Below are 25,525 nucleotides of genomic sequence, written 5' to 3' on the forward strand. Positions count from 1 at the left end.
GTGCGTATGTGTGGTGTGTGTGTGAGTGTGTGTGTGTGGTGTGATGTGATGTGGTCTTGTGTGGCATGTGTGGTGTGATCTGTGTGTGTGTGTGTGTGTGGTGTGGTGTGATCTGTGTGTGTATTGTGGTCTGTGTGTATGTGGTGTGTGTGTGTGTGTGTGTGTGTGTCCAGCTCTGTGGATGTTTGCTTCTGTCAAGGCAAAACAGTGCTTTGCGTACCTAGCTGTTTATGCATATCACTGTATGCTCCTGTGTGTGTAAATCATGTGTGTCCATCTGAGTGTGCTTGTGTGTCCCTGTGCGTGCTGGTCTGTGTGTGAATGTGTTTTGCTCCTGTGCACTCACTGCACATACAGGCTGCTATGAGCGTGGTATGCGCCCAGAGACCCATCTTGGGGTGTGGGCCTGTCTCTTGCTGTCTAGGTGTTGGTCATGCTACCACCTCAGACTCCCGCCGGCGCCGCAGCGCATAGCAACAGCTGACAGCTGAAGACTCCCCGGGCAGGGAAGAGAGAGACCGGTGGGAGGAGGGAACGGATGAAGAAACAGCCCCGAGGATGAGCACAGACACAGAGCTGGGGACAGAGACAAGGACGGGGATAGACGACGACGCGGACAGGAGGAGCAGAGCTGGGAGTGGAAGCCGGGACGGTGGGGGGGGAAGCTCGGGGACGGTACCCGGAGGCTGGGCGGACGGCACTGAGGACTTCCTGCCCAGCCCCCACGTGCGGCTGCTCTGGGCTGGGCAAGGGTCAGCAGTGCGGGTCCAGCCAGGGGCAAACTTGAAGAGAGCCGGTCTAGCCGAGGGGTCCCGAGGCCGCAGAGGTGCGGTGGGGCGGGGGCGGGGCGCCGGGCGCCGTTTGTCAGCCCTATTGACAGACGTGATGGGGTTTCCGTCCGTGATCAATGATTCTCATCTCCGGGCCGAATGAGCCGCGGGGCGCCCATCCATCCCCGTCAGCGCCACGCGCCGTGGTACCCGCCCGAGGCCCCGCCAGCCCTCACCTCCGAGGCCCCTGTCCCGCCCTCTGCACGGGACCCACCCGGGCCTGGAGCACAGAGGGGACCCCTCCGCCCCCCGGATTTCCGCAGGAGCCCGGTCCTGCCGCGCCTGGCGGGACCCCTGTCCCACGACGCCCCCTCGGCGCGCACAGTCCCGAGCCGGGAGCCCCACGCCCAGGCAGTCCCAGCCCTCACCCTGCGCCCAGACCTGGCATCTTTGGGGTGCCGTCCCCCTTCCCACCCCACACCCCCCATCCCCCCCCAAGCCCCTCGACCCTCTCCGGCTTCACACCTGAGCCAGGGGCGTGTCCGGGGCGTGTCGCGGTGAAAGTCACCTTCCGTGGCCCCAGCTGGGCGGGAGGGGGCGCGCGGGGCGCGGCCGGGATTGGAGCACCGCGGAGCCCCGCCCCTCCCGACTCAGACCCAACTTTCTCCCCCGCCCGCGCCCCGCCCCCAGCGCCGCCGCTCCGCTCTCGGCGCTCAGTCCGCGGGCCGCGCCGCCCGCTCCCGCCGCCTGCACCGCCGCCTGCACCCAGTCCCGCCCGCCCGCCCGCCGGCCCGGGGACCCGCCCTGCCCGACCCGCTCGCCCGGGAAGATGCGGCTGCTCCCGGAATGGCTCCTCTTGCTCTTTGGTCCGTGGCTCCTTAGGAAGGTAAGGGTGGCAGAGCCGGGGCACGGAGGGGTCCCGGACGCGGAGAACCCCTGCGTGTGCCAAGGGGCTCGGGTGCGTCCGCCCCGCCCCCAGCACTGAGCGTCCCAACTTTGTGCGTCGTGGGGGACGCGGACGGACAGACAGACAGACAGACCGCCCGCTTCGGGACTGGCACGCGCCCAGCGGCAAGTTGGCTGAGGGTTAGGAGGAGGTGCTGGGGTGGAGGGCACCCCCGGGCTCCGATCATCGGCTTCAGGCGCGACGCGGGGGGGGGGGGGGGGGGACGAAGCGCGACCCGCGAGTGCGCCAGACAGGGGAAAGGAGTGCGAGACAGACAGACAAGCCAGAGGGTGTGAGCCCAGCCTGCTCTCCGCGCCTACTTTGCTAGCCTCCCTCCCTAGCTGTCTGCCCTTCCACCCCTCACCCTCTCCCTACCTTGCCATTTCTCTTCTCCTTACTTGTCACGATGCCAGGTAGGCTCTGCGATCCGGGCATGCACGGCCCAGGCACACGCGCTTACCCGGACCCACACCAGCAGGGCCGAACTTGGCTACAGTCTCCCCATCACATTTCCCGCGGAGACACCATCTCCCCTGCACCACCTCACAGACACACCCCCCTTTCGCGCCCGGTGGATGGGGGTTGTCTGGAAGGGGAGTCTCTCCTTCCACCTCCTCCCTGCCCCCACCCTTCTTCACTGACTCTTTTCCGGTTTTTTTTTTTTGGGGGGGGGGGGAGTGAAGACCCAAAGGCTAAAAAGGGCCCAGATCTCATCCTACCGGGCTCTGTACTTGAAATCATCCTCAGCTCATATACATGGTGTGGTCCTACACGCCGTGGTGGAGTGTGTGGCTTTCACACCCACCGGCCCCTGTGTGCTAGCATGTGTCCAGGGAACCCAGGCTTGGTGTTCAGCACCGGGCCCAGAGTGAAGGTCTGTGTGCCGCTGTCTTTCCATGGGCGACTCTGCCTGCTTGCACAGTGCAGCCATCTATTTGTGCCTTGGGATGTGGTCCACAGGGTGGTCTAGACCCTGGCCCCCAACTTCTTCCGTCCCCAACTATGACCTACCTAGTTTAAGGGCAAGCAGGTGGCCCCACAGCCTTCACTCTTGGACCTCAGTCGCCAGCCCCTAATTAAGAGCGTCCAGAAGAAGCAAGTAATTCCCTAAAACCCCTGGACCCCCGGTGTCCTCAACAACTGCAGTAGGGTAGAGAGGGCCCCAGCGAGCTAGGAGAGCCCTCTGACTCTCCCAAGCCTGTCTACCTAGTGACCTTGATAGGGTGGAAGCTGGGGGGTGGGGGGGCCCACTGTGTGAAAACAGCTACCTCTGGTGGGAGCTTCCTTTGAACCTGAGGCCCCGGTTTCACCCCAGGAAGACTGCAGGAGAGGGTCAGGTCCAAAACCACAGTGCGTGAAGGCCTGGGGTCACAGAGGAGGGAGAGATTCCCATGCCCTGATCCCTCTCCCCACCCCCACCCTCTCCACTCTCCCCCCATCAAATTAACTCCCCTGTGGACAGATCTGGTTTAATTTCCTTTGCCCCCTGAAGGGGAATTGAAACATCTGGTAGAGACTTGAGGGAGAGCAAGCAGGAGGATATGAGAGATGGGATCTATCTGCCTGGGAGAGAGGGGCAGGCAGCTGTGGGTGACTGTGTCGGAATCAGCAGGGAAGTGCCTCTCTGCCATTTGGTCCAGCCTGTGGACATGTGAGAATCCATGTCTGCGTGGTGTGGTGTGCGAGTGTGTGTAACTTTGCATAGGGGATTGTGTGAAGAGAGGTGTCCTCTGATGGACTTGTGAGCAGGATGTGTGCTCATGTATAGACGCCCCCCCCCCCGGGGGGGGGGTCTCTGATGTATTTGCATGCTGGGGCACATCTGTTGTTTGCCTGTGAGTCTGGGTTTGTGAGTGTCTATTTGTGGTGTGTGTGTTCATGGCTTTGAGTCCAGCTGAGTGTGAGCATGGATTGTGAGCCTCGGATGCGTCCGTACACCTGAGTGTAAACATGTGGCACTTCTGAGTGTGCCCGCATTCGGGGATAGCTTGATGCCAGTGTTGGGAGTGGGTAAAAGGTGAGCCGCCGGACCCCGAGAGGAGAGCTGGTGGGCACGGCTCCTTGGGAAATCTTGACTGTCAACACCGCCAGCCCTACCTTCCCTCAGAGGCTTTCTTCCTTGACTAACAGGCCCCTGAGACTCAGGGTCTGGTACTCTGGGCTTCCACTGCCCCAGGGGCTCTGGCCCCTTGGCTGGCCTGGCCGCTCCAGGACCTTCAACTCCTTTCCGTCTTATCTCTGCCTTCCTCACTCACCCCTTGCCAAAGCAGCTGACTACTGGGAGAAACAGCAGGCGATCAATAGTCACTAATCACTAATCACTAATTACTAATTAGATGGGGGAGGGCAGGGGTGGGGAAGCCTGGGGGGACCTCTCAGCTCTCTCCCGCCTCGGGGAAGAGATTAGACCCATGCAAGTCCCTCCGTCTAGGCCAGCCACAACCCTTGTGCCAACCACCACCACCTCGCAGCAGCTCCTACCTCCTTACCCTCCTCAAGCCCCCTAGCTAATCTCTGGCTGGGCCACTTAGGCACGCGCAGCCTGGGCTTGGGCCCAGAGCTGCTGCCTGGGATTTGGGGGCGGTAATCAGGGGCCGCAGCTGGGCCAGGGACTCTGGAGGAGGAGGAGGGGGGGGGTCTACAGTGACAGTTCCCTTGGGCCAGAGCTTGCAGCCAAGCCTCACATCCCGAACGGGAGGGGGACTGTTGGAAGGGAGAATTTACAGAGGGTCATGGCTGGGCTGGGTGAGCTAGACAGAGAAGAGATTCGGTGATAGGGAAGGCCAAGAAGAGCCATGGCGGGTCAGGGACCCACACTTGGAGAGGGGCGGCAGGTAAGGGGTCAGGGATGGAGTAATTGGCAAGGAGCTAGGGAACTTTGAACGGGGAGAGAGCCCCTGTGACTCGGTATCGGCGCGGGCCAGGGGCCGAGGTTAACCGAGAGGGGGTCAGGTCGCGATGGAGAGGCCCGGGGCTGCACCTCCAGGGGATCCCAGGATAGACTACAGGAGGAGGAAAAGGAGCCGGGGTGAGGAGTGGGAGTGCGTGCGGCGGCCTTGAGCACTGGAAATTGGCGAGGCTCCCCTTCTCCCCACGCCCGCCCCTCCTCCACCTCCACCCCGCCCACTCCCCCTCCGGCTCAGGCTTCGGGAAATTACATCCCCGCTCCGCGGCTCCCCCCCACCCCCACCGCGCCCCGGAGCCGGCGCCTTTATAGGCACATTTATTGCAATAATAAAGTGAGGCGCGGGGCGGGGGGCGGGGGGGGGAGCGGCCGTTCCCGGGGGGACCGCGCCGGCTCTAGGAAGCAGGGAAATAAAATAAAATAAAATAAAATCAAAATTCAGATAACGGTGAGCCTTGCGCGCAGCAGGCCGCGGGCGGGCGAGCGAGCGGGTGGGTGGGGCTGCGGGGGAGAGGGCGGTTGGCCCAAGGACAGAGCCCACCCCGCCGGCAGGCCCTCATCCCTGCTCCGTGGTAGCGTCTGAAGAGGTCCCTGTGCCTCTGCTTGCCCAGGGCCCCCTCCCAAACTTGATCCCCAGGACGGCCTTCTGCCTTTTTCTCCTCTGAATACTTGTCCTCAAGTGCCCGTCCCCATCCACATTGCCTATCACTTTCCTGGTCCCCTATTTCCCATTCCAGTCCCCAGGGGCTCCCCCCCCCTGCACCCCATCTCCTAGGTCTGTCTCCACCAGCAACCTTGTTTCTACTTAATAGCGTCCTTTCTTCCTTTCTGTCCTGCCCCAGCCTGTCCCCATCCCTGTCTGTCTCCCTGTCCCGTCCTCACGCCAGCCAGTCTCCAGTTTGTCCTCATGCTAGCTCCCATCCTCTCCCACACCCCATCTCCATTCTTCCGGTCCCTCACCCACCCACGTCGAGGTCTCCACCCAAACACCCAGTCACCGTTTCCTCTCTTCATTCTTGCCCCCCAGGTCTCTCCCTGTGGCATCCCCATCTCTGTGGCACATGCTACCACCAGCCCAGTACCCAATCCTAGGCCCAGTCCGTCTCTGCCCTAGTATTCACCTCCCCACCCCCACCCAGCCTTTATCAAACCCAGCTCCCAGCCAGACTTCACCCCACCCTGGCCGGACTGCAGTGATGGTCCTCTACTTACAAGGACTCAGTGTGCCCTCTGCTCGCTTCCCCAACCCAGGCCTAAACTGTTCCTTCCCCAAACACAGGGTGCTGCGGCCTCCCCTGGTCAATCCTAAGCTCCTCCTGACCCGAAGGGAAGAGGTAGCAATGGACTCGTCTGGAGGCCCAGGGGAGGTGCACCCCGCAATGCGGCTGAGGGGCCTGACAGCCCGATCATCCTCCCTCCCGATTCCCAGCAGTCCTGTCCCCAAAGAGCCCCTGCCTCCCCGCCTCGGTGGAGTTTGCTCAGCATCAGGACGTGGCCTCAACTCCCCCTCAGGTGCGTGGGCCTGCTGCCTTGGGGCAAAGTGTTCCTGGCTGAGTTCCTCCCGAACAGGCCTGAAGGAGTCTGCTTTAAGCCCAGGCTCAACCACCACACACCTCTACCTCCCACCCCAGCTGACAACCCGCCGGCTAGCCCTCTCCCCTCTGCAAATGTCACCGCACCCAATTAGTTTAATTAAACTAGCTTTCAAGTTGGGGGTGTTCCCTCCTTGGACAACACCCCCCCACCCCGCTCAGGCCCTCAGTCATTGGGGGTTGGGCTCTGGCAAAAAGAGGCTCCCTCACCACACCTTGTCACCCCCCCCCCATCCTCTGCTCCAATCTACTGCTGGAGACTCACAACCAGAAGGACCGAGGGAGAGCACTACCATTAGAGAGGCAGAAATGTCACTGGGTGGGGGCACTCCCCAAACTGGAAATTAGAGACAGAGTAGAGGAAGAAACCGAGACGGAGATTGAGGAAAGAGTGGGGGGAGAGAGAGAGATGAAAAAACAGTGAGAGAGGGAGAGCGAGCCTGAGCGATCAAGGAAGCCAGAGGGAGGATTTTATTTTATTTTATTCCATGTTCCCATTTCTCGGCTCGTTTCCTCTCAGACTCTCGCCCCTCCTGGTCCGAGCTCCCCACCCCCAAGGTCGCTTCGGCCGGCCGTCTCCCCCAACTCTTCCCTTTTATCTGTCTCCAGCAGTGGGGGGAGGGGGGAGGGGGGGGCTATGGGCACCAAAGCTCAGGGATTTGCCAGGATCACAGAAGCAGACAGCAATTTGTCTGGGATCAGAGGTGGGGGGACATCCTGGCACCTCTCTCTGCCCCGCCAAACCTCATTTTCACCCCACCCCTTCCCCCGAGGAGACTGAACCTACCACCCTGAGCAGTCCCTGGCTGGGTGCAGGACATAGAGTGCTAGGATGTCTTGGGAAGTAATAGCTGGAGGCATTTGGCATCCTAGCATTGAGCAGCTTTGGGGGGGAGAAGGCTGGGCTAGCTGGAAATCGGACTTCACTGGAAATAGGAGAGGTTTGGGCCCAGAGGGGAAGAGATTCGGGTTAAGACTTCAACACCACACACTTTGCTTTCCCGGAAGGAAGCCTCATCCACCTCCACCTCCAACCCCCTGCCTGGGGTTCAATCCCACCTCCTAGGGCTTCTTCCTTGCCTCCCCCACCCCCCACCCTGAGCCTCTTTCCCTAGCTCTGCTCAGGTGTCCCCTCCGGGTGTCAGATGCCAGCTCAAGCTTGTCTGTCTGAGTCAATCACTCTTGCCACCCCCCCGCCCCCCTCACCTGCGTTGGGAGGAGGGCTGGGAGAAGGAATGAGGGGGGCGATAAATATGTATGACGAGCGGGTGGCGGCAGCATTAATAACCTGGGACCGCGGTGGTACTGCAGCCATGGACAGAGACCAGGCAGTACAGAGTCTAGCCCAGCTCTGCCATTCTTGTCCCCTGTGGACACTGTGTATGGACTCCTCGGGTGTATACAAACAGGGGGTTCACCCACGCTTCCGGGGGGGGCCCTTTACCCGTCTGTTCTCAGCCTGCAAGTCAGCGTGCCCGGGGCATCCATACACAATGTGTGCATGCTTGTGGGAGCACACACTCATTCCTGTGGTATGTGCACACAGACCACTGTCACTGTGGAGACACCCCCTCAGACCCTGACACACGGACGGGTAACAGGGATTCATACAGGGAAAATGTCATATCTAGACAACCACACAGCCACCCTGTACACAGGCACACAACGACCACAGCTACACACACACACACACACACACACACACACACACACACCGCCCCCCCCCCCAGGTCCCAGGTAACCCAGGCACAAATACACAATCAATCTACACAATCAATCGACAGGCAGCCACAAGTAGATGGGAACACCCACAGAACCTCCTCTTGCTGATAATACATTAGGCATACAGGCACATGCACACAGAGAATCAACACAATCGCACGCACAGCCATCACAGACAGAACACATGGACACGTACACACAACCATTTCAGGGTAACCCCCACCCCAGGCACACACAGACCTGCCTTTCCCGGGGGACTTGCAGGCAGGCAGGGCCCTGCTACCCGTGGTGGTGTCTAGCCCAGGCTGACTGACACACACTGACATGCTCTGCTCCTCTCCCCTCCCGCTCCCTGTGCTGGAGCGGCATCTCCATATTTCTTCTTCTCACTCTCCTGTCGCTCTCTCCCAGCTCCTTCACTCCCGGCCACCCCCTCCACACACACCCCAAGATAATTGATGGCCCAGGCCTGGCCGGGCCGCTCCGCCTCTCGATCCATCTTGTACTGACTGGCATCGTCTCCCAGATCTCCGCCACCCGAGACAGGCTCGCACGGTGGGCAGGCAGGGTGACTCCACCAGGTCCTCCACGCCAAGGGGTGGGGACAGGAGGAGTGCCCCTTGATTCAGCCCGTGGTCTGGGAGTCTTAGAGGTTCTTAGAGGCCCCTCCCGGAAGGAAGGAGCTGGTCTCTGCAGAAGCCAGCTCTTTCCTGATGCTGGGTGTGGAGGATGCCACAGTCAGGCCCATCCCTGGGAACACAAGGCCAGACGGCTATCCAGAAAGGGTCTCTCCCTTGTCCCACCCACACCAAAGCTGGCTTTGTCTTTGAGCCCACCCTGGAGCTCTGTGTCCACCCAGGGATCCATCAGGTCATTTTCACAGCTATCAAAAGCTAGGGGGTCCAGACACGTGAAGTGACGTGGGCAAGATCACAGAGCTTGCAAAGGTCTCCAGGGACTGACCCCAAACACACCCCGAGCCACGGCTGCGGCCGGCCCAGCCTAGCGTCTCTCTCCTTTCTGCCCACACAGGCGGCCGGTGGCCAGATCGCCGAGTCGGGAAGGCCGCAGTATCTGGAACTGCGACCCGCCGTGGTGGCCGGAGGGGGCGCCCGCAGCCCACAGCTCCCGGCGCCCGGGTCTTCCGAGGGCCTGGGCACGGCGCGCTCCTGGAGCTGGGCCTGGCCCTCGAACCACACCGGGGCGCTGGCCAAGCCGGGGCCCGCGGCGCCGCGCACCAAGAGGAAGCCGTCCATCAAAGCGGCCCGCGCCAAGAAGATCTTCGGCTGGGGGGACTTCTACTTCCGCGTGCACACCCTCAAGTTCTCGCTGCTGGTGACCGGCAAGATCGTGGACCACGTGAACGGCACCTTCAGCGTGTACTTCCGTCACAATTCGTCCAGCTTGGGTAACCTGAGTGTCAGCATCGTGCCGCCCTCCAAGCGGGTGGAGTTCGGGGGCGTCTGGCTGCCCGGGCCCGCCCCCCACCCTCTGCAGTCTACGCTGGCCCTGGAAGGGGTGCTCCCGGGACTGGGGCCCCCTCTGGGGATGGCGGGGCAGGGGCTGGGGGCCCCCCACCTGGGGGGCGCGCTGGCCGGCCCCCTCGGGGGCGCGCTGGGAGTGCCGGGGGCCAAGGAGTCGCGCGCCTTTAACTGCCACGTGGAGTACGAGAAGACCAACCGCGCCCGCAAGCACCGCCCGTGCCTGTACGACCCGTCGCAGGTGTGCTTCACCGAGCACACGCAGAGCCAGGCCGCCTGGCTGTGCGCCAAGCCCTTCAAAGTCATCTGCATCTTCGTCTCCTTCCTCAGTTTTGACTACAAACTGGTGCAGAAGGTGTGCCCAGACTATAACTTCCAGAGCGAGCACCCCTACTTCGGATAGCGCCCCTGCCTGCCCTGAGCCCGCCGCCCCCCAGCCCCCCCGAGCTTCCCCACCAGACCGCAGCCTCCCGAGGTGGGACCCTTCCCTGTACACGCCCCCCCCCGTGTCCCTGTGACTGCCCCCCACTTCTCCCCCTGCGGGTAGGGTGGAGGAAAACAGCCTCTCCCCGGGGGGACTGTCGGCCAGCGCGGGTCTCCACTCCCTTTTGGCCCCGGGTGTCCCCGAGGCTGGGGTGGTCTCCGGAGAGGCAGGAGCACAGCCCCAGAGTGCGGGGCCTGGAGGCCTGCTGAGGGTCCCCCCTTTTTGCCCACCCTGCGGCTTTAACGACGCCCGGCCCCCTTTCTTGTCCCGTCCACCCCGCCAGACTGTCAAGTCTCCGCGCCCGTCTAGTCCCTTCCCTTTCTGCGTGCCCTACGTCGGTCCTCCTCTTCCTCCAAACCTCAGTGAAGCAAAAAATCCCGAGCAGGGGGGCCCTGCCTGGCCCCCGCGCTCTGCCCCCCACTCCCTCCCTCGCCCGCCCGCCCGCAGTCCGGCTCCACCTGCCCTCTCTCTGGCCGCTTCCTCTCGGTGATATATTTTTTTTTTCTTTTTTCTACGCCAAAACAGACGGGAAAGGGAACAAAATAAAGCGAAATCCAATACTCGCCTGTGTGAGACCTTTGCAGGAAAGGGGGGCGGGCAGGTGTGGGTTTTTATCCGGTGGAGGCTGAGCCAAGGCCTCCTTCCTTGGCGGCTGTTGGGGAAATCGAGGCAAAGCCTGACAGGCCCAGCACCTTGGGTCCATTTGAGACCTGATCAAGGAGTGACCGACCAATGGGTAAAAGTCAGCCCAGGTGCGGATCATCTTTCTAAGGAGGGTGAGTGTTAGTGGAGGCAGGATAGGATGGGGGTTAGACCTAAGGTGGGACTTCCGGCCGTGTATTTGGGAGACTTAAGGGGAAAGGAGGCTTAAGACCGTGAATGGGACGGAGATGCAGGGACAGACAGTGTAGGCCGAGCGCTGGAAACCGGCTAAGCTCCACGAGGCTGGAGGGAAGCGGAAGGTTGGGAGGGAAGGGGGACGGTGTTGGCGGCATCTGGAGTCATCGATCTTCCTTTTCCTTCCTAATTTCGTGGGCGCTGAGTTTGCAGACGGATGAGGGAGGGAGGAAGCCTGGGGATGAGGTGATGGGGGAAGGGACGGACGGGTGCAGGTTTGGAGGGCGGGGCAGAGCCGCCGCTGGTAGCCGCCCGCAGCCAGCTGCCCACCCTCTCCACCTCCGCCTCCAGCTCCCTCCTGCAGCCTTGGCTGCTAATTTTATCCGCCCCCAACACTGGCCCGGGCGTTAATTGGCTGCAGCTTCATTAGCTGTTCTCAGCTCGGCAGCCCCCCTCCCCTTGGGACCCCCCTGACTGGGGCTTGGAGGGGGTGTGTGCAGACAAGCCGAGGCAGAGAGTCTCTTCGTCTCCAGCCCGACTGCACTGGAGTCCCGGGTAGAGGTGCCCACCGAGAAGAGAGCAGTGCCCTCCACAGGACTGCCCACAGCCCGGTCGGGTACTGAGGATAGAGGCGGATCTGACCCCGACATGCCTGAGAGTAAAAAATCATGGGCAGATAATAAGTACCTGGAGCTCGGGGATGCAGCTCTTACCTAGCGCACAAGGCCCTGGGTCAAGTACACAAACCAGTGAAGAAAGGATAAGCAGCCTGGTTGGAGAGAGGGGAGAAGGAAGATGGGGAGGTCCTAGGTGAGATGAGGAGAAGATGGAGTGGTTTCCCTCATCAGGGCCTGTTGGTAGAATCACCCCGAGAAGTGAAGCTGACCCCACTCAGATACTCTTGAGACCTCGCGTGTGAGACCCAGGTGGGGGCGCCTGGGGTGGCCATGGCTGGAACCAGCAGGCTTGGGCCTCAGTCTCCTCACTTGCAACTCCACAATAAAATAGCGTTCATACGTGAGACCCTAGAGCCTGTCGGTAGCACTGCCAGGATGTCCTTCCACGGATTTCCCTCCTCTCTCCGTGACTCACAAACATTCCCCCTCCAAGGCTCTCTGTCCTCCCTACTCTCTACGCAGCTGGATGTGTGACAACAAAGTGAGGTGTTGAATGTTGTCACCGGTTACCCCCTTCATGGCCCATCCGTCAGTGAGCCCCGCCTCTCCAGGGCTAAGGCACCCATGGCCCATCCGTCAGTGAGCCCCGCCTCTCCAGGGCTAAGGCACCCATGGCCCATCCGTCACTGAGCCCCGCCTCTCCAGGGCTAAGGCACCCCGAGCGTGGGTCACTATCTATTGAATGAATAAATGCATAGAATGGCTGCGTAGGGCAATGATGGTTCTCCAAACACAGTGCTTGCCGGAGTCCGCAAGAGAGGCTTGGTTGTGTGTCTTCCGTGGCTGAGAGCCAGTGAACCGGAGGTTTTAAGAAGATGTCCCCAGCTCCTGGAGAATCTTCCCTTGGAGAGGTCAGTGAGTCCCCCCACTCAAACACTCACTCAGATCGGTTTCAAGAACTCGGTGAGAGCTGGGTTATCATGTAAGTAAGTCCTGAAATGCAACAAGTCTGACTGGGCCAGACGCTGACTGGGCTGTGTCTGCTGGAGGACGCAGGTTTGTGAGTCAGGACAACCCACAGGGGAGCATGTTTACATGCGAGGTTTCATTCAATCCCTTCCATAAACTCTTCTATTGTGTTGGGGGGGGAGACAAGGTGTGACAGGCTCACATGCGGTGCACTGGCCTCCAGCTTCATATGTAGCTGAGGCTAGCCTTGAACCCCTAATCCTCCGGTCTCCACTCCCTTAGGCTGGAATGACAGTCGTGGACCATCACGACTATTTTATCGTGGTTTTTACAGGCGAAGAAACTGAGGACCGGAGAGGCTACTTTACTGTAATCCTAGGGCAGGGATTTGGGTCTTCTACCCTTCCAATCTTATTGGCTTCCACTGTGTCATAGGTCTTTACCTCTGAATCTCCCAGAGGACCTTATAGTGCTTGCTACTTGGGAGGCACAAACCAAACAAACAAACCAAAAAGCGCTTGTCTGGACAACTTGCAGGAAAAACAACAACGACGACAACAGCAACAACAATAATAACAACCCTGAGCTTCAAGACCCTCTCAGGCAACCCAGAGGTACAGATCAGCGATAAGGATGAAGAAAGACTACAACTCCCAGAAGGCCATTTCCTAGAGGCCGGCGACGCGCACGCGCAGGCAACGCCCCTTTAGCTCGGACTTCACGGGGGTATTTTTTCTCGCGCATGCGCTCTAAGACCAGTCGGCTTCCGACCCCCGTTAAGTACTCCGGACCAGAGTTGGTTGGTGGCCGGTCCTCCCGTGACCTCTGGTAGCGATGGTTTCCTTCTCTGTGCTTTGGACCAGTCGGGTAAGAACAGGGCTCTGGATGCTGGATGACCAGTGGACAGGCCCACCGCACTTTAGTTCCTTGTCACCGAGTGGGGTCCCCCGGGCTGCTTCCCTGCACGTGCTCTGGGGCCTCGCGGAGCGGGTGCCGGAACCAGGCACTCCCTGAGGCTCCCGGGCGCGCGTGCGGTGGTGCCTGGGCCGCTGGAGGTGGCGATCAGACGCCCCGGGGTCAGTGATCGCACCGTTCACACGGCCCCAGGTGAAGGTCCAGACCCGGGGCTCGCGACGCCCCAGCGGACCAGCGGGGTTCCCGGCTCCCACGGGCTCGTTTAATTTTTCCCGCCAGCTCTGAGCTGTGGAGATGATGCAACCGAGCCTCCGCGCTGTCGTCAGGCAGGGGTCCCGCTGCAGCGTGGGCAGGAAGTAGGGAGGCGGTGCGTGTGTGTGTGTGTGTGTGTGTGTGATAAAATTAAGAGTTTGGCTTCCCTCTGGGCACACACCATCACTCTACCCCGCTCCCGCCCGTACACACCTATTTCCAAGAGCTGCTTAAAAGTCTGTTCTGCTTTCGTTGCTCTGGAAACTACCCTCACAACAGCCTGTAGCGTTAAGGCCTGTTAACTCGGTGTCTTCTCTCACTGGGGTAGTCTCTCGGGGAAGCCCTGCAGAAGTCCTCTCCCTTTATATTCATGATTATTTTGCCTGCATGAATGTCTGTGCATCCCATGCAAGCCTGGGTACCCACGGAGTTCAGAAGGGGGCAACAGATCCCCTGGAACTGGAGTCGCAGATGGTTGTGAGCTGCCATGTGGGTGCTGGGAGCTGAACCTCTGTCCTTTGTCCTGTACAAGAGCAACAAGTGCCCTTAACCACTGAGCCACCTCTCCAGGCCCAGGAGAGGCCTGTGCGTGGGGAGACCCTGGAATCTCAGTGTCTCTCTTCTGCATTTTGGGGGGCAGGGGATGGGCTTCTGGAGGGCAAGCTTTGCTCTATGGCCTTGCAGAGCAACTCATAGGATGAGGTGGAGGGGAATCGAGTAGAGCCGATCAAAACTGCCCTTTGGATCGTGATCTGAACCTTGACTCTAGAACTTGCTTTTCAAGGTGACGGTGGGGGTGGTGTGAGAACTGAGTGCTGGCTGGACCAGGCTGCCTGCTTAGCCAGAGGGCTGTCTGTACCCATGACTGAGGGTGCCTGGGAGAGGTCTGGACAATTTTTAATTAGTCCTGGCTCTTCTGCCCATAGCCTCTGCAGAGATGTGGTCAGCTGGTCTGGATGGCTGCTCGGGCCCAGCACAGCAAGGTGGCCCGGACACAGGCTGGGGAAGCCTCTGGAGGCTGGACAGGCCAGGAGACTCTGGCAGACAGTGACCCCGAGGTGTGGGAGCTCCTCCAGAGGGAGAAGGACAGGCAGTGTCGTGGTCTGGAACTCATCGCCTCAGAGGTAGGACACGAGGATACAGGCCAAGAAGCAAACTGCCACGAGTGCAGGAAATAACGCATCACCTCACTGCCATTTTTACACATCTCCCGGTCAGACTCAAGAGCTTTTTCCTGGGCCTTCTCCCTCTCTCTGGGCCTGGGCGAACAAGCAGGGTTCCCTTGTTCCTCTGAAGCATAAGGCAGGACCAACCCAGTTTGTGGGGCCTGGGCATTAGGGAGCGTCTAGATTCCTTACGGTTTCATCTCCTCCTCACCTCCCCTTCTTGTCAGAAGAAAGAGGAAACACAGGTTGAGTGGACAGGTGGCCTTACTGGGGACCGCCCGTCATGGCAGCTGAGTTTTTGAGATGCTGCTTCTGGGTCCTGCCTCATGCCTGGCAAGGGACCCAGAGTGCGCAGAGCTTTTTGTGCAGCCCTGCCCCCTCCCCGCCCCTCCAGCCCGTGGGCTCCGGCAGGGGTGAGGCTGTGGTAATCCAGGGGAAGGGGCTCATTGCCTTCTGACACTGCCCCCCCCCCCACCACCCCAGAACTTCTGCAGCCGAGCTGCGCTGGAGGCCCTGGGGTCCTGTCTGAACAACAAGTACTCGGAGGGTTATCCTGGCAAGAGGTGAGGGCTGGACCAGAGGGCTGGAGGGCAGCCTCAGGGATGGCACTCCCGGTGGCGGAACCTTCGTGAGCCCCCGTTAGCGTTCATGGAGCAGTGGCCTTCCCAGCCCTTGGCTTCCGGTCAAGGGTCCTTTCTCTGTGCCCTTATGTACCCTCTCCATGGTAGATACTATGGCGGAGCAGAGGTTGTGGATGAAATCGAGCTGCTGTGCCAGCGCCGGGCCTTGGAAGCCTTTGACCTGGATCCTGCACAGTGGGGAGTCAATGTCCAGCCATACTCGGGGTCCCCAGCCAATCTGGCAGCCTATACAGCTCTTCTTCAGCCCCATGACCGAATCATGGGGTTGGATCTACCCGATGGGGGCCAGTGAGTATGGATGGGATGAGTGGTGGGTTTGGCGGGCAGTAATGACATGGGGTAGGAGTTAGTCAACACCTGTCAGGTCCTGTGCAGATGGACCACACCTGTCTCAGGTTACAGTGGACCCTGGTACCCAGCTCGGAGCGGACAGAGCATTGAGTGTGGGGCAGACTAGGGCCGATGTTCCAGGGACAGGCCTGTGGGGGTGGAGTGGCTGGTTAGGTCAGGTTATTTCACTTGGAGACCCTTCCTCCTAGTCTCACCCATGGCTACATGTCTGACGTCAAACGGATCTCCGCCACATCCATTTTCTTCGAGTCTATGCCCTACAAGCTCAACGTAAGTGTTCTAGGGCCTGGGCACTTGGCCCTGGTGGTCGGTTGGTTCTTGGCCAGTGGGAGGGCCTGGGGGTCTGGGCAGCCTTCAGCCTCCAGGAGCACGAGCCGCACCGGTGGCCATTTCAGGGCTTTAGCTGGTTATCTGTCTCTCCAGCCCCAGACCGGCCTCATCGACTACGACCAGCTGGCGTTGACTGCTCGGCTTTTCCGACCGCGGCTCATCATAGCCGGTACTAGTGCCTACGCCCGCCTCATTGACTATGCCCGCATGAGAGAGGTTGGTGAGGGGCTGGAGACCCGCACTCCCCCACCCTGTGGGTGGGGATGGGGGCTGAGAAGGACGGCCGCCCTGCGTATAGACCTGTTTGGGTCTTCCCCAGGCTGAGGCATGTCTCTCTACCTGCCCAGGTGTGCGATGAGGTCAAGGCACACCTGCTGGCGGACATGGCCCATATCAGTGGCCTCGTGGCCGCCAAGGTGATCCCCTCACCTTTCAAGTACGCGGACATCGTCACCACCACCACTCACAAGACCCTTCGAGGGGCCAGGTCAGCATTGCCTGGGCTTAGACCTTGCTAGGGGACTTGGGGGATCCAGTGCATCAAGTCCAGTTGAGGGGACTCGGAGCCCCTGAGCGTCTGAACCACCATCTCCTCTGTCCCATCACTTGCCATTCGTTGGCCCAGATCCCGACCACTTGTCTTCCACGTAGGTCAGGGCTCATCTTTTACCGGAAAGGAGTACGGACCGTAGACCCCAAGACCGGCCAAGAGATCCCTTACACTTTTGAGGACCGAATCAACTTTGCTGTGTTCCCATCCTTACAGGGGGGCCCCCACAACCACGCCATTGCTGCAGTAGCTGTGGCCCTCAAGCAGGTCGGGGAGCCTTCCCTTGTGTCGGGGTGCATGGGTCCAGAGGCTTTGCCTCCTTACCTTGTAGCTAAGGCTGAGGCTGAGAGATGGGAAGTGGCTAAGGTGGGAGGTGGCCAAGGCTGGGGTCACTGTGTCTCGTGAGTACAGTACCAGCTAGGGCCTGTGCTCAGCCCCGGGGTGACAGGCCACTGTCTTGTCTATAGGCCTGCACCCCCATGTTCCGGGAGTACTCCTTACAGGTGCTGAGGAATGCTCAGGCCATGGCTGACGCCCTGCTAAAGCGAGGCTACTCGCTGGTGTCTGGTAAGCCAGTGGGTGGGGGAAGGTTTTCGTGGCCTCAGGCAGAGGCCCCGGACTCCCCAATGCCCTATCACTGTGCCCCTCAGGTGGTACAGACACCCACCTGGTGCTGGTGGACCTGCGACCCAAGGGCCTGGATGGAGCGCGTGCTGAGCGAGTCCTGGAGCTTGTGTCCATCACGGCCAACAAGAACACCTGTCCCGGAGACCGGAGTGCCATCACTCCGGGGGGCCTGAGGCTGGGTGAGACCCCGGGTCTGAGGAGGGAAGGGTGGCCACACGGTGGTCGCCTCATGATCCTGACTGTGCTAATTATCTGCCTTCCGCTCTCTCCCAGGTGCTCCAGCGTTGACTTCTCGGCAGTTCCGTGAGGATGACTTCCGGAGGGTCGTTGATTTTATTGATGAAGGAGTCAACATTGGCTTGGAGGTGAAGCGCAAGACCGGTGAGTGGCCAGGGGTCCCAGCCAAGCAGTTTTCACCCGTTGCCTCCCCTCCCTGCCTCACTGCCTCGCCCAGAGCTCTGACCACCTTTCCACACTCCTGTTTTCAGCCAAGCTCCAGGATTTCAAATCCTTCCTCCTCAAAGACCCAGAAACAAGTCAGCGTTTGGCCAACCTCAGGCAACAGGTGGAACAGTTTGCCCGGACCTTCCCGATGCCTGGATTTGATGAACGCTGAGGGCCTGTGAATCAAGGCCCACAGACTGGAAGTCGCCCTTCTTTCTGCCCACCTGGACCACACAAGAGACACCACTGATCTTTCTGGGTTTCGGTGGAGGGAGGAAGGCCTTCCGTTTCGGGCAGAGCCAGGCATGAGCCCCTTCCAGAATCTGTAGCTGAGATCTCTGTTTTGTTACCATTTCTAGAAGCAGCCCCCAGCACACGCCCAGCTTGGCTTTGAGACAGGGTCTCACTTAGCTGAGGTTGGCCTTGAACTGACCCTCCTACCTCCATTTCCCGAGTGGTGGGGATGTAGGTGTGCACCATCGCACCCACCTTCGCCCTCCGCTTTCTGCCCCAACCCTCTGCCATATCTCAGTGTTACAGACTCTTGCTCTTTCTTGGGGAGGGGGAGTTGCATGCTGAGCCAGAGGAAAGGGTGGGTAGGCGCCATCCTTCCTGTCTTTATCTAATAAAATGCTAACCTGCCCAGAGTTCCTATTACTGTGGGAGGGGTCCCCTGGGCCAACCAGCATTCGACTCCCTCAACATCTATTTCTCCTCCCCTCCCACCACCACAAGGACCCCCGGGGCTGCAGCCTCCTCTCCCTGTCTCTGATCAGAGCCGACACCAGACGTGATTAGCAGGCGCAGCAAATTCAATTTGTTAAATGAAATTGTATTTTGCCCACGGCTGCTTCTGTTTGATCCCCAGGGACTGAGGAGCAAGGGAAGGGAGGGTGGGAGAAGCAGGGAAGGGCCCAGGTGCAGGGTGGAGGGGGCCCTTGATGGGAGGCGCAGGCTTGGGCAGGAAAGGGACACACTGCCTGGCAGAGGCTACCCACCCTAGGCAGGCTGGGTAGCCAGGACGAGCCCAGTCGAGCCTGGGCCTGGGCCTGGGCCGCTGCTCCCCCTAGACCTGGCTCAGAACTGGAGCTAACGTGGGGCCTGCCACGTCTCTTGGCACTCAGGCCCCTGCTTGCTGCTGGCACACGTCTGGCACGCTCAACACGTAGCCTGTGCCACACCCAGTTAGGCGTGGGGGGTAGGAGGAGAGAGGGGCCGGCCTGGGCCTTTTGGGTCAACCCCAGCTTCTGCCTGCAGTCTTGACTCCCCTCCCCCACCGTGGGATTCAAGCTGAGGGTCAGAGGCTCTTCCTCTGCTGGGAGCAAGGGAGGGGGTGGGGGCGGAGCTCTAACCCCTGTGCGTGGGAATCGGGCCGTGTGAGCAGAAGCTGGGCAGTGTTGCTAGACTGACGCCCTAGGGTCTAGGGCAGGGAGTGGAAAGCGATTCACATGGAACCCCGGGCCCTGCCTCAGAAGTCCGGCCGGTCCTTCTTCAGCTTCTTGTAGTCAGTGGAAACAGCAAGGAACTATGGAGAGGGAAAGGAGAGTTGTCGAGGGTCTCGTGCCTCGTGTGTGTGTGTGTGTGTGTGTGTGTGTGTGTGTGTGTGCGCGCGCGCGCGCGTGTGTGTGTTGGGGGGATAGGAAGGAAGTGGAGAGGGCCACACTAGGCCCACGGTTACCTTGTACTGGTCATTGGGACTCATGCGGTTCCAGGGCTCTGGATTGTTCTTCCTGTCCCAGCTGTAAAGGGGAGAGGAAGGTTGGGGGCTCTCTTTTGGGGACCAGGACTCAGGCGTTAAACCTCAGCGCCACCGCCCCTGGTTTCCTACCCTGGGGAGGGGAGCACATTTCCTAGAGATTGACAGAGATTCAGGGGGGCATGTCAGCAGGTCCTGGCTGGAAGCTTGATGCCCGATGGCGGGATGACAGTCCAGCCCACAGAGTCCCCAGAGTTCCTGCCTCTCTAGGTTTAACCACTTAGAACAGTCGTGGGAGCCAGGAGACACCCCGAAGAGCAGGGCTTTGGTGGTGTCCCCCAAACTCCAGGACCAGAGTGGGTAGGTGTTCTGGCCTTGTCAAAGGACCTCCTGATGCCTCTGGCAGGGCATGAACTCTCGGTGCCACCAGAGACCCTCAGGAGCCCCACACTGCCAGACCTCCGGCACTTCTGGGCAGGCATGGAGGTGCCTAAAAGCCAGGCATGGCCAGGAGAGCTGTGTCGCCATGGCAACCCCGTGGCGAGCGGGCTGGGATTCCAGCTGCCCCACGTGGCTAGCCGCTGACACGTGAGCCTCCAGGTGGTCCAGATGGGAGGCGAGGGTCTCTCGGGCCGGGCATCCAACCCTCCGAGATGCCGGGTGGTACCGTGGGAACAAGGACACAGACCGAGGGCCCCTTCTGGCGTCACCCGTTACCGTTCTTCCTCAGCAGTCCCATTTTGCCCCGCCCGGGACCCCTGCCTGCCTCCCAAGCCCGGTAGTTACCAGACATCCGGGCTACGCAGTGCAAGTCGCAGCAGATAGAGCCCAGCACTGCCCATGCCCAAGCAGATGAAGCCGATCATCGGGATGAGCTGTGGGAAGAACCAAGTACTCTGAGGGTCTGAACTCTACCCAGTTCCCACTCGCCCTGTGCGAGCTTTTCTGTCCCTTTTGTCTTTACCCAAGGTCTGGTGCCACCACCACCCCCTTTTGGGAGCGAGGCCTGAAACCTACAGCCACATTTTCAGCATCCTCTCCCTTACCCTACGCTGATCCTGCCCAAGGTTGATTCCAGGGACATGGGATAGTTTGCAGAGACAGAATGTGGGTGCCCCTGGGAAGGTTTGGGAGCATTGAGGAAACTAGACAGGAGGCAGGGTTTGGGGTGCTGAGAGGTTGGGATGGTAAGAGGGAACTGGGGCTCCGGGACTGAACTCACCCCGGGGTGTCTTTTGATCTGCCGGTAGAAGCGGGCCCCTGCACTGGTTCCTGCCATCTCTTCCCAGTGTCTGGTCTCCGGTAGATCTGTTCTATTCCTCCCCCTGGGGTCCCGCCCCCCATCGGGAGGGGTCAGCCTAGCCCAGCCAGCCCCACCCAGCTTTCTTCCTCCCAGCGATTCCAGGTCCAGAGGAGGTTGGAGATGGTTGGGGAGCCTTGAAGTTTCTGCTTCCCAACTTTCTCCTGCTGATGGGGGAACCCTGGCCCATGAGACACCATTATACTTGGGTCTTGGGGTATCTGAGCGAGGAGCCTCTCTGGCATCCAGAGACTGAAGGGGGATCCAGATGTGGGACAGGCAAGCAGAAAGCCCTCTTAACAAAATGGGGGCATGGAGTGTCCACGGGAGGGACCAAGGAACAGTGAGGGCATCCACAGCACTCCCTCTGCACCCCTGGAGCCTCCCAGGAGCTTGCAGGTTCGATGTCAGCATCCCGCAGTGGGAGGAGGGGGAAGGCAAGCGAGCCTTGCCAGCTCTGCCCAGCTAGTTCTGGACAGTTCTGCTGAGTTGTGGTTGGCCTGGAGTAGTTAGGGGTGGAGGATGTAGGTGGAGGAATCTCTGCACTGCTCAAAATGTGAGACCATGCTGGGGCAGTTTAGGGGCCCGAGACTGCGAAAGTGGAGCTCTCTCCAAGGAGGCCACCACTGAGATTAGAGGAAGGGGCTCTGAGTGAAGGAAGCAGACTTGGAAAGCCGGAAGAGATGTTGAGGTAGGGAGGAGAACACAGCCAGCTCAGGTACATGCTGTCATGGCAGGGAGGCCCCCCACTCCCCATCTTTGGAGGACTGGTTTGGGGGACACAGGAGGCGAGCTTCACCTCCTCACTCCCATGTTAATTTCCATCGTTACCCCCTCCCACCTAGCTTCTGGACCCTGTGACTCCCCCCCCCCCCCCCCCCCCCCCCGTCTCTCCCCTGAAGAACTTGTCCCAGGTGGGCACCCGCTGGGATGAGCTGTGTACCCGCCACTGTCTCCCCGGGGTACAGGGAGGGAGGCGACCCTTCCTGAGAGGCCCCTCCCTTTCTCACACACCGATACCTCGCCCGCCCCTTGAGCTGACAAGCTCAGCGGTAATTAGGCTGCGGGGTCCGGGCTCTCCGCCTCCCTCCGGCGGATAATGAGATAAAGTGTCAGAGACATGGCGAGAACAAAGAGACAGAGACTCGCTGAGATGGGGGTGGGGGTGGGGGTGGGGTGGAGGAGGGGGACTGACGGGATGTCAGAGCCCGGAGCCGCGCAGGGCCCTTCCGGAGCATTGGCACCCCCGGGGCTGCGCCAGGGAGGATGTGGACCCCTTAGCCCGGACGGCTGGGGAGTCGGGGTGGGGGTGGAGCTAAATCACCAATCCCGAAGCTCAAACTCCAGCAGCTGCCCAGCTGGGCTGCACATCTGGTACTCTGTGGTACAGCTGGGGAGCCAGGACTCCGGGAGGGACGCCGGGCCTTTGCTTTATGCCCCTTTGCTCTTGGGCCCTCGCTTGCCTGGTGCTGGCGAGCTAGGCCTGGGGAGACCCAGAGGCTGTCCTGGAACCTCCACGGTTTCTCATCCCTTGGGTCTCCAGTCCGCTCTTAAGCTCGGACTGCCACTTCCGCCCTCGCCTCCCCGCGATTTCTCGACGCTTCGTCTGCTCCTGATCCGGGTCTCTGTGGGCCTGTCTCTGAGACCCCCCACCCCCCGTGTTCCCATCTCTGGATGGTGGTCTTTGGGGTTCCGGGTCTCACCCCATCTCCTTCCCTGCACTTTCCCAATCATTCAGGCCATGCTGCCCCAGCAGGTGAGGGACAGCAGGAGTCGTTAGCCGAGGATTAGGCACAACCCGTGGTCCCAGGGGGACCAGACTCTTCGACTCTAAACCGCTCCAGGACACTAATCCGTGCGGCTGGCGGCGCCGCAAGTCAAATGCAGCTGGGCTCTCCAGGGCCAGCCGACCCGGGAGGGGGCCCGTGGGTGCGGGCGCCCTCTGGAGGCCGAGCCGCTCGCAAGCGCGGGCAGGAGGTCTCGGGCTCCCCCTGTCGGGCAGCGCCCGCTCTGCACGTCCCGTGTTGGCTCAAGTTAAGTGTGCGCCCGGAGGGTGCGTGCACGCAGGTCTGTGCCCGGGGGTCGCTCGCCCACGCAACCGAGTTGGCCGAGCCCCGCAGCCTCCGCTCTTCTGTCGGGGTCAGAGGACACAGATGGCACGGGGACTCTACCTCGCCAGGCGTGGGCAGCATCCAGGCTCAGGCCGGATTCTCTCTGCGGCCTCACACCCCTGGGGCTTCCTCTCTGCTCCGGTACCGCCCGGGTTTCCCTCTGCCTTGGCCTCCCCTAAGCCTCTCCTGGTCGACGTTCTTTCTGCTCCTCCCTCGGACTGTCGACCTAGCTTTGTCCTTCCGTGTCTGTTTCTCTGTGTCTCTCGACAGCCTCTCCTTCCCTTCACACCTTGCTGTGGTCTCTCTGCAAATGCTCCTCTCTCTCTCTCTCTCCCATCCATTCTTTAGCTCTATTTCTATTCCGTGGTTCAGTACCCGTCCCTGGGGAGTTGCAGCGACCCAACGGAACAGCTGGCAGACACCTTGGGGGCACTGCCCAGGGTCCCCTCCCCATCACTTCCACATTCCTGTCACCTCGCAGCGGCCTCTGTCTTCCCGCTGCAGCTGAGGTACTGGAGAGGGCGCCCGAGAGGGGAGCCACGATGCCCTGCATCTGCTCAGGAGCCCGGGGGGCCCTTGACCCCCACTGCCACTATTAAGGGCGCTGGGTCCTGAGACTCTGAGATGATCATGACTGCAGCAGCCAGACAGAAGTGGAGCCAGGAGCCTGGCGGCAAGCAGGCTAGCAAGCGAGACAAAGACGCCCGCGCCATCTGTTTATGCAAAGCGCTCACCACTAGGGACCCTGGTGTCCCGGTGCCTTGCCCAGGCCGGGGCACAGGGTCACGAACCCACTTCTGCCCAGGGCTCCCACTATGCCTGGGCATCCCCTCCTCCCTGGCAGCCAGAGGGGCCACGGGGCGAGCAGAACAGGGAGGGGGCGGGGTGTTGATGTGATTGGAGAGGACGCGGCTGTTTCTTCAATAATGGATGGAGATGATGCGGACGGCGAGCCGGCCGGGAAAGGAGAGAGGAATAGAAATAGGGAGAGAAAGAAGCGGGGGCGGGAGACTCAATCAGAGGCTCTCTCTCTCTCTCTCTCTCTCTCTCTCTCTCTCTCTCTCTCTCGTGCACGGGGACGCGCGCACACGCGGGCGCGGGCGTCACACTGTCATTCGGGTACATGCTGCCGCGCAGCTCACACCCAGGCACACGCCCACGCACTGTCACCGAGACACACACACACACACACACACACACACACACACACACACACCTGCAAGCAGAGATGCCAGAGCAGCGCGCGCGCAAACCGCGCACACACACACACACACACACACACACACACACACGGCAGTGGCTCTAGAATTTCACACATACGACGCCTGCACACCGGGGCACAACCAGACTCAAAGAGCACACAGACACATCGACCTGTCAAAGCACGTTTGAAGGAACGCTCGACACACCTAGCCACCCCGGGACTTACGGAAACCATAGAAATGGGGGTAGACACACCGGGCAGCGCAGACCCCCGGGCTGACAAAATCAGACCGCACACAGGTACACACGTACCTGGGGCTGGGGTCTAGACACACATCACATCCTCAGACGGGCACATCCCACACACCAGGAGCACAGAGAGAGACCCTCCCACATGCTTTTCAAGGGGTTGCACCCAAGCAATGGCCCGAGCTGCCGTTGGTGCCCTGCGGGGGTTGAGAGTGAGAGAGAGGTCGCTGGGGCAAGCCTTGTTAGCCCACATTAGCCCAGCCACGTAATGAGGAGGTGGTGACAGGAGGTGCCTGGGGCTGTGTGGACTCAGAGGCCTATGCCCCCCGCCCCCCAGCTTCCTTCTCAGGCCTCCAGGTACAGACAGACCTCCGGCCGTCCCTGCTGCAACAATTCCCACAGGCCCTGGCAGCCCCGACTTAGCTCATGAGAAGGGGAGCTGGTGGGATACAGGCAACAGCCCTAGAAGACGCCCAGGAGCCCCAGCTGAGGGGAGGGGAGGGTTGAAGTCAGGGTCAGTCCGTGTCTCACCTCCCGGCATGCTGCCCAATCAGCTAAGATTTGCTTTTTCTCTTCTTTTTTTTTAAATAATAGTAATTAGAACCTGGAGAGGGTGGGTGTACATTGTGTCCTGGACCCTATAACACCCTGGCCCTTCCTCTGATCCATTTTCAATTCAGTCTGCTCCTTGGCCCAGACTTATGACCTTTGCGGTGTGTGGCAGCACCATCCATCACCCAGGCAGCCGGCTTGTGGGAGTGGGAGGCACTGGGGGCCAACGGTGTCCCTGTCATACCTCGGCCTCTCCTGGGATTGGCCGGGGTTCAACTCCACCGGCGGAGTGCTGAGGGGCAGGGTATGATCACCGGGTTCAATCTAGACACTCTTCTCCACCCCTGGGACCCCGCACCCCTCCTTCCAGTTAGGCGCAGCCTGTCTCCGGGCTCCTCCCGCCCCCCCTCCTCTCGGGCCCTTTGCTTAATTTCCTATTAACTGCTGATAAATCCAATTAAACCGCCGCTCTAATTAGGGACAGCTGCCGGCTCGGTAAGGCGAGGGAGAAGGGGGGGCACCCCGCGAGTATAGGGAGAGAACAGCCGCTCTCCCTGCTCCTCGACACCCCTACACCAACACTGCCGCCCAATGAGCCAGTAAATTGGTTTTGCTTCAGCATTTTTGGGGGGCTCTTGACAGTCCCGGGGGGCGGGGAGGAGCTCAGTCTGTGAGTCCCTCAGACCGCTTGATGAACACAGGCAGTCGGCCTCCTCATCCTTCTTCCCCTCACTTGTGTAAGGGGACCGACTGTCCGAGTGTCCTCTCCTGGCCTGCACCGCCCGCCCGGCTTTCACGAGTGACAGTCAAGGGCA

General features: G+C 60.6%; 3 protein-coding genes across 3 annotated transcripts; 2 read left to right on the top strand and 1 right to left on the bottom strand.

Annotated features, from left to right (window-relative positions):
• Positions 1-929: 929 nt before the first annotated feature.
• Nxph4 (neurexophilin 4) lies at positions 930-10,460 on the top strand. The gene is made up of 4 exons (XM_059245778.1): positions 930-1,225; positions 1,461-1,656; positions 6,023-6,133; positions 8,968-10,460. The coding sequence occupies exons 1-4, from the start codon at positions 930-932 to the stop codon at positions 9,817-9,819; spliced, it is 1,455 nt and encodes a 484-aa protein (XP_059101761.1). The 3' UTR covers positions 9,820-10,460.
• Positions 10,461-12,120: 1,660 nt separating this feature from the next.
• Positions 12,121-18,241, top strand: Shmt2 (serine hydroxymethyltransferase 2). Its single transcript, XM_059245254.1, has 13 exons — positions 12,121-12,265; positions 12,861-13,190; positions 14,417-14,614; positions 15,140-15,219; positions 15,385-15,585; positions 15,837-15,918; positions 16,072-16,194; positions 16,326-16,465; positions 16,630-16,795; positions 16,996-17,095; positions 17,179-17,334; positions 17,429-17,536; positions 17,644-18,241. The coding sequence occupies exons 2-13, from the start codon at positions 13,158-13,160 to the stop codon at positions 17,769-17,771; spliced, it is 1,515 nt and encodes a 504-aa protein (XP_059101237.1). The 5' UTR covers positions 12,121-12,265; positions 12,861-13,157; the 3' UTR covers positions 17,772-18,241.
• Positions 18,242-18,646: 405 nt separating this feature from the next.
• Positions 18,647-20,585, bottom strand: Ndufa4l2 (NDUFA4 mitochondrial complex associated like 2). Its single transcript, XM_059245567.1, has 4 exons — positions 20,518-20,585; positions 20,082-20,170; positions 19,278-19,338; positions 18,647-19,124 (listed from the first exon to the last, which is right to left on the bottom strand). The coding sequence occupies exons 1-4, from the start codon at positions 20,572-20,574 to the stop codon at positions 19,068-19,070; spliced, it is 264 nt and encodes an 87-aa protein (XP_059101550.1). The 5' UTR covers positions 20,575-20,585; the 3' UTR covers positions 18,647-19,067.
• Positions 20,586-25,525: the final 4,940 nt, after the last annotated feature.

This window comes from Peromyscus eremicus, chromosome 18, assembly GCF_949786415.1.
Source record: "Peromyscus eremicus chromosome 18, PerEre_H2_v1, whole genome shotgun sequence".
Taxonomy (NCBI): domain Eukaryota; kingdom Metazoa; phylum Chordata; class Mammalia; order Rodentia; family Cricetidae; genus Peromyscus; species Peromyscus eremicus.

Excerpts from the sequence above, each read along its gene's own strand:
- Nxph4 (XM_059245778.1), top strand. The coding sequence starts at position 930 with ATGAGCCGCGGGGCGCCCATCCATCCCCGTCAGCGCCACGCGCCGTGG. Across the intron at positions 1,226-1,460 it reads CCAGACCTGGCATCTTTGGG|CGCCGCCGCTCCGCTCTCGG; the intron begins GTGCCGTCCCCC and ends CCCCGCCCCCAG. Across the intron at positions 6,134-8,967 it reads TGGCCTCAACTCCCCCTCAG|GCGGCCGGTGGCCAGATCGC; the intron begins GTGCGTGGGCCT and ends CTGCCCACACAG.
- Shmt2 (XM_059245254.1), top strand. The coding sequence starts at position 13,158 with ATGGTTTCCTTCTCTGTGCTTTGGACCAGTCGG. Across the intron at positions 15,586-15,836 it reads GATCTACCCGATGGGGGCCA|TCTCACCCATGGCTACATGT; the intron begins GTGAGTATGGAT and ends CCTTCCTCCTAG. Across the intron at positions 16,466-16,629 it reads AAGACCCTTCGAGGGGCCAG|GTCAGGGCTCATCTTTTACC; the intron begins GTCAGCATTGCC and ends TCTTCCACGTAG.
- Ndufa4l2 (XM_059245567.1), bottom strand. The coding sequence starts at position 20,574 with ATGGCAGGAACCAGTGCAGGGGCCCGCTTCTACCGGCAGATCAAAAGA. Across the intron at positions 20,171-20,517 it reads AGATCAAAAGACACCCCGGG|CTCATCCCGATGATCGGCTT; the intron begins GTGAGTTCAGTC and ends TTCTTCCCACAG. Across the intron at positions 19,125-19,277 it reads GTCCCAATGACCAGTACAAG|TTCCTTGCTGTTTCCACTGA; the intron begins GTAACCGTGGGC and ends CCCTCTCCATAG.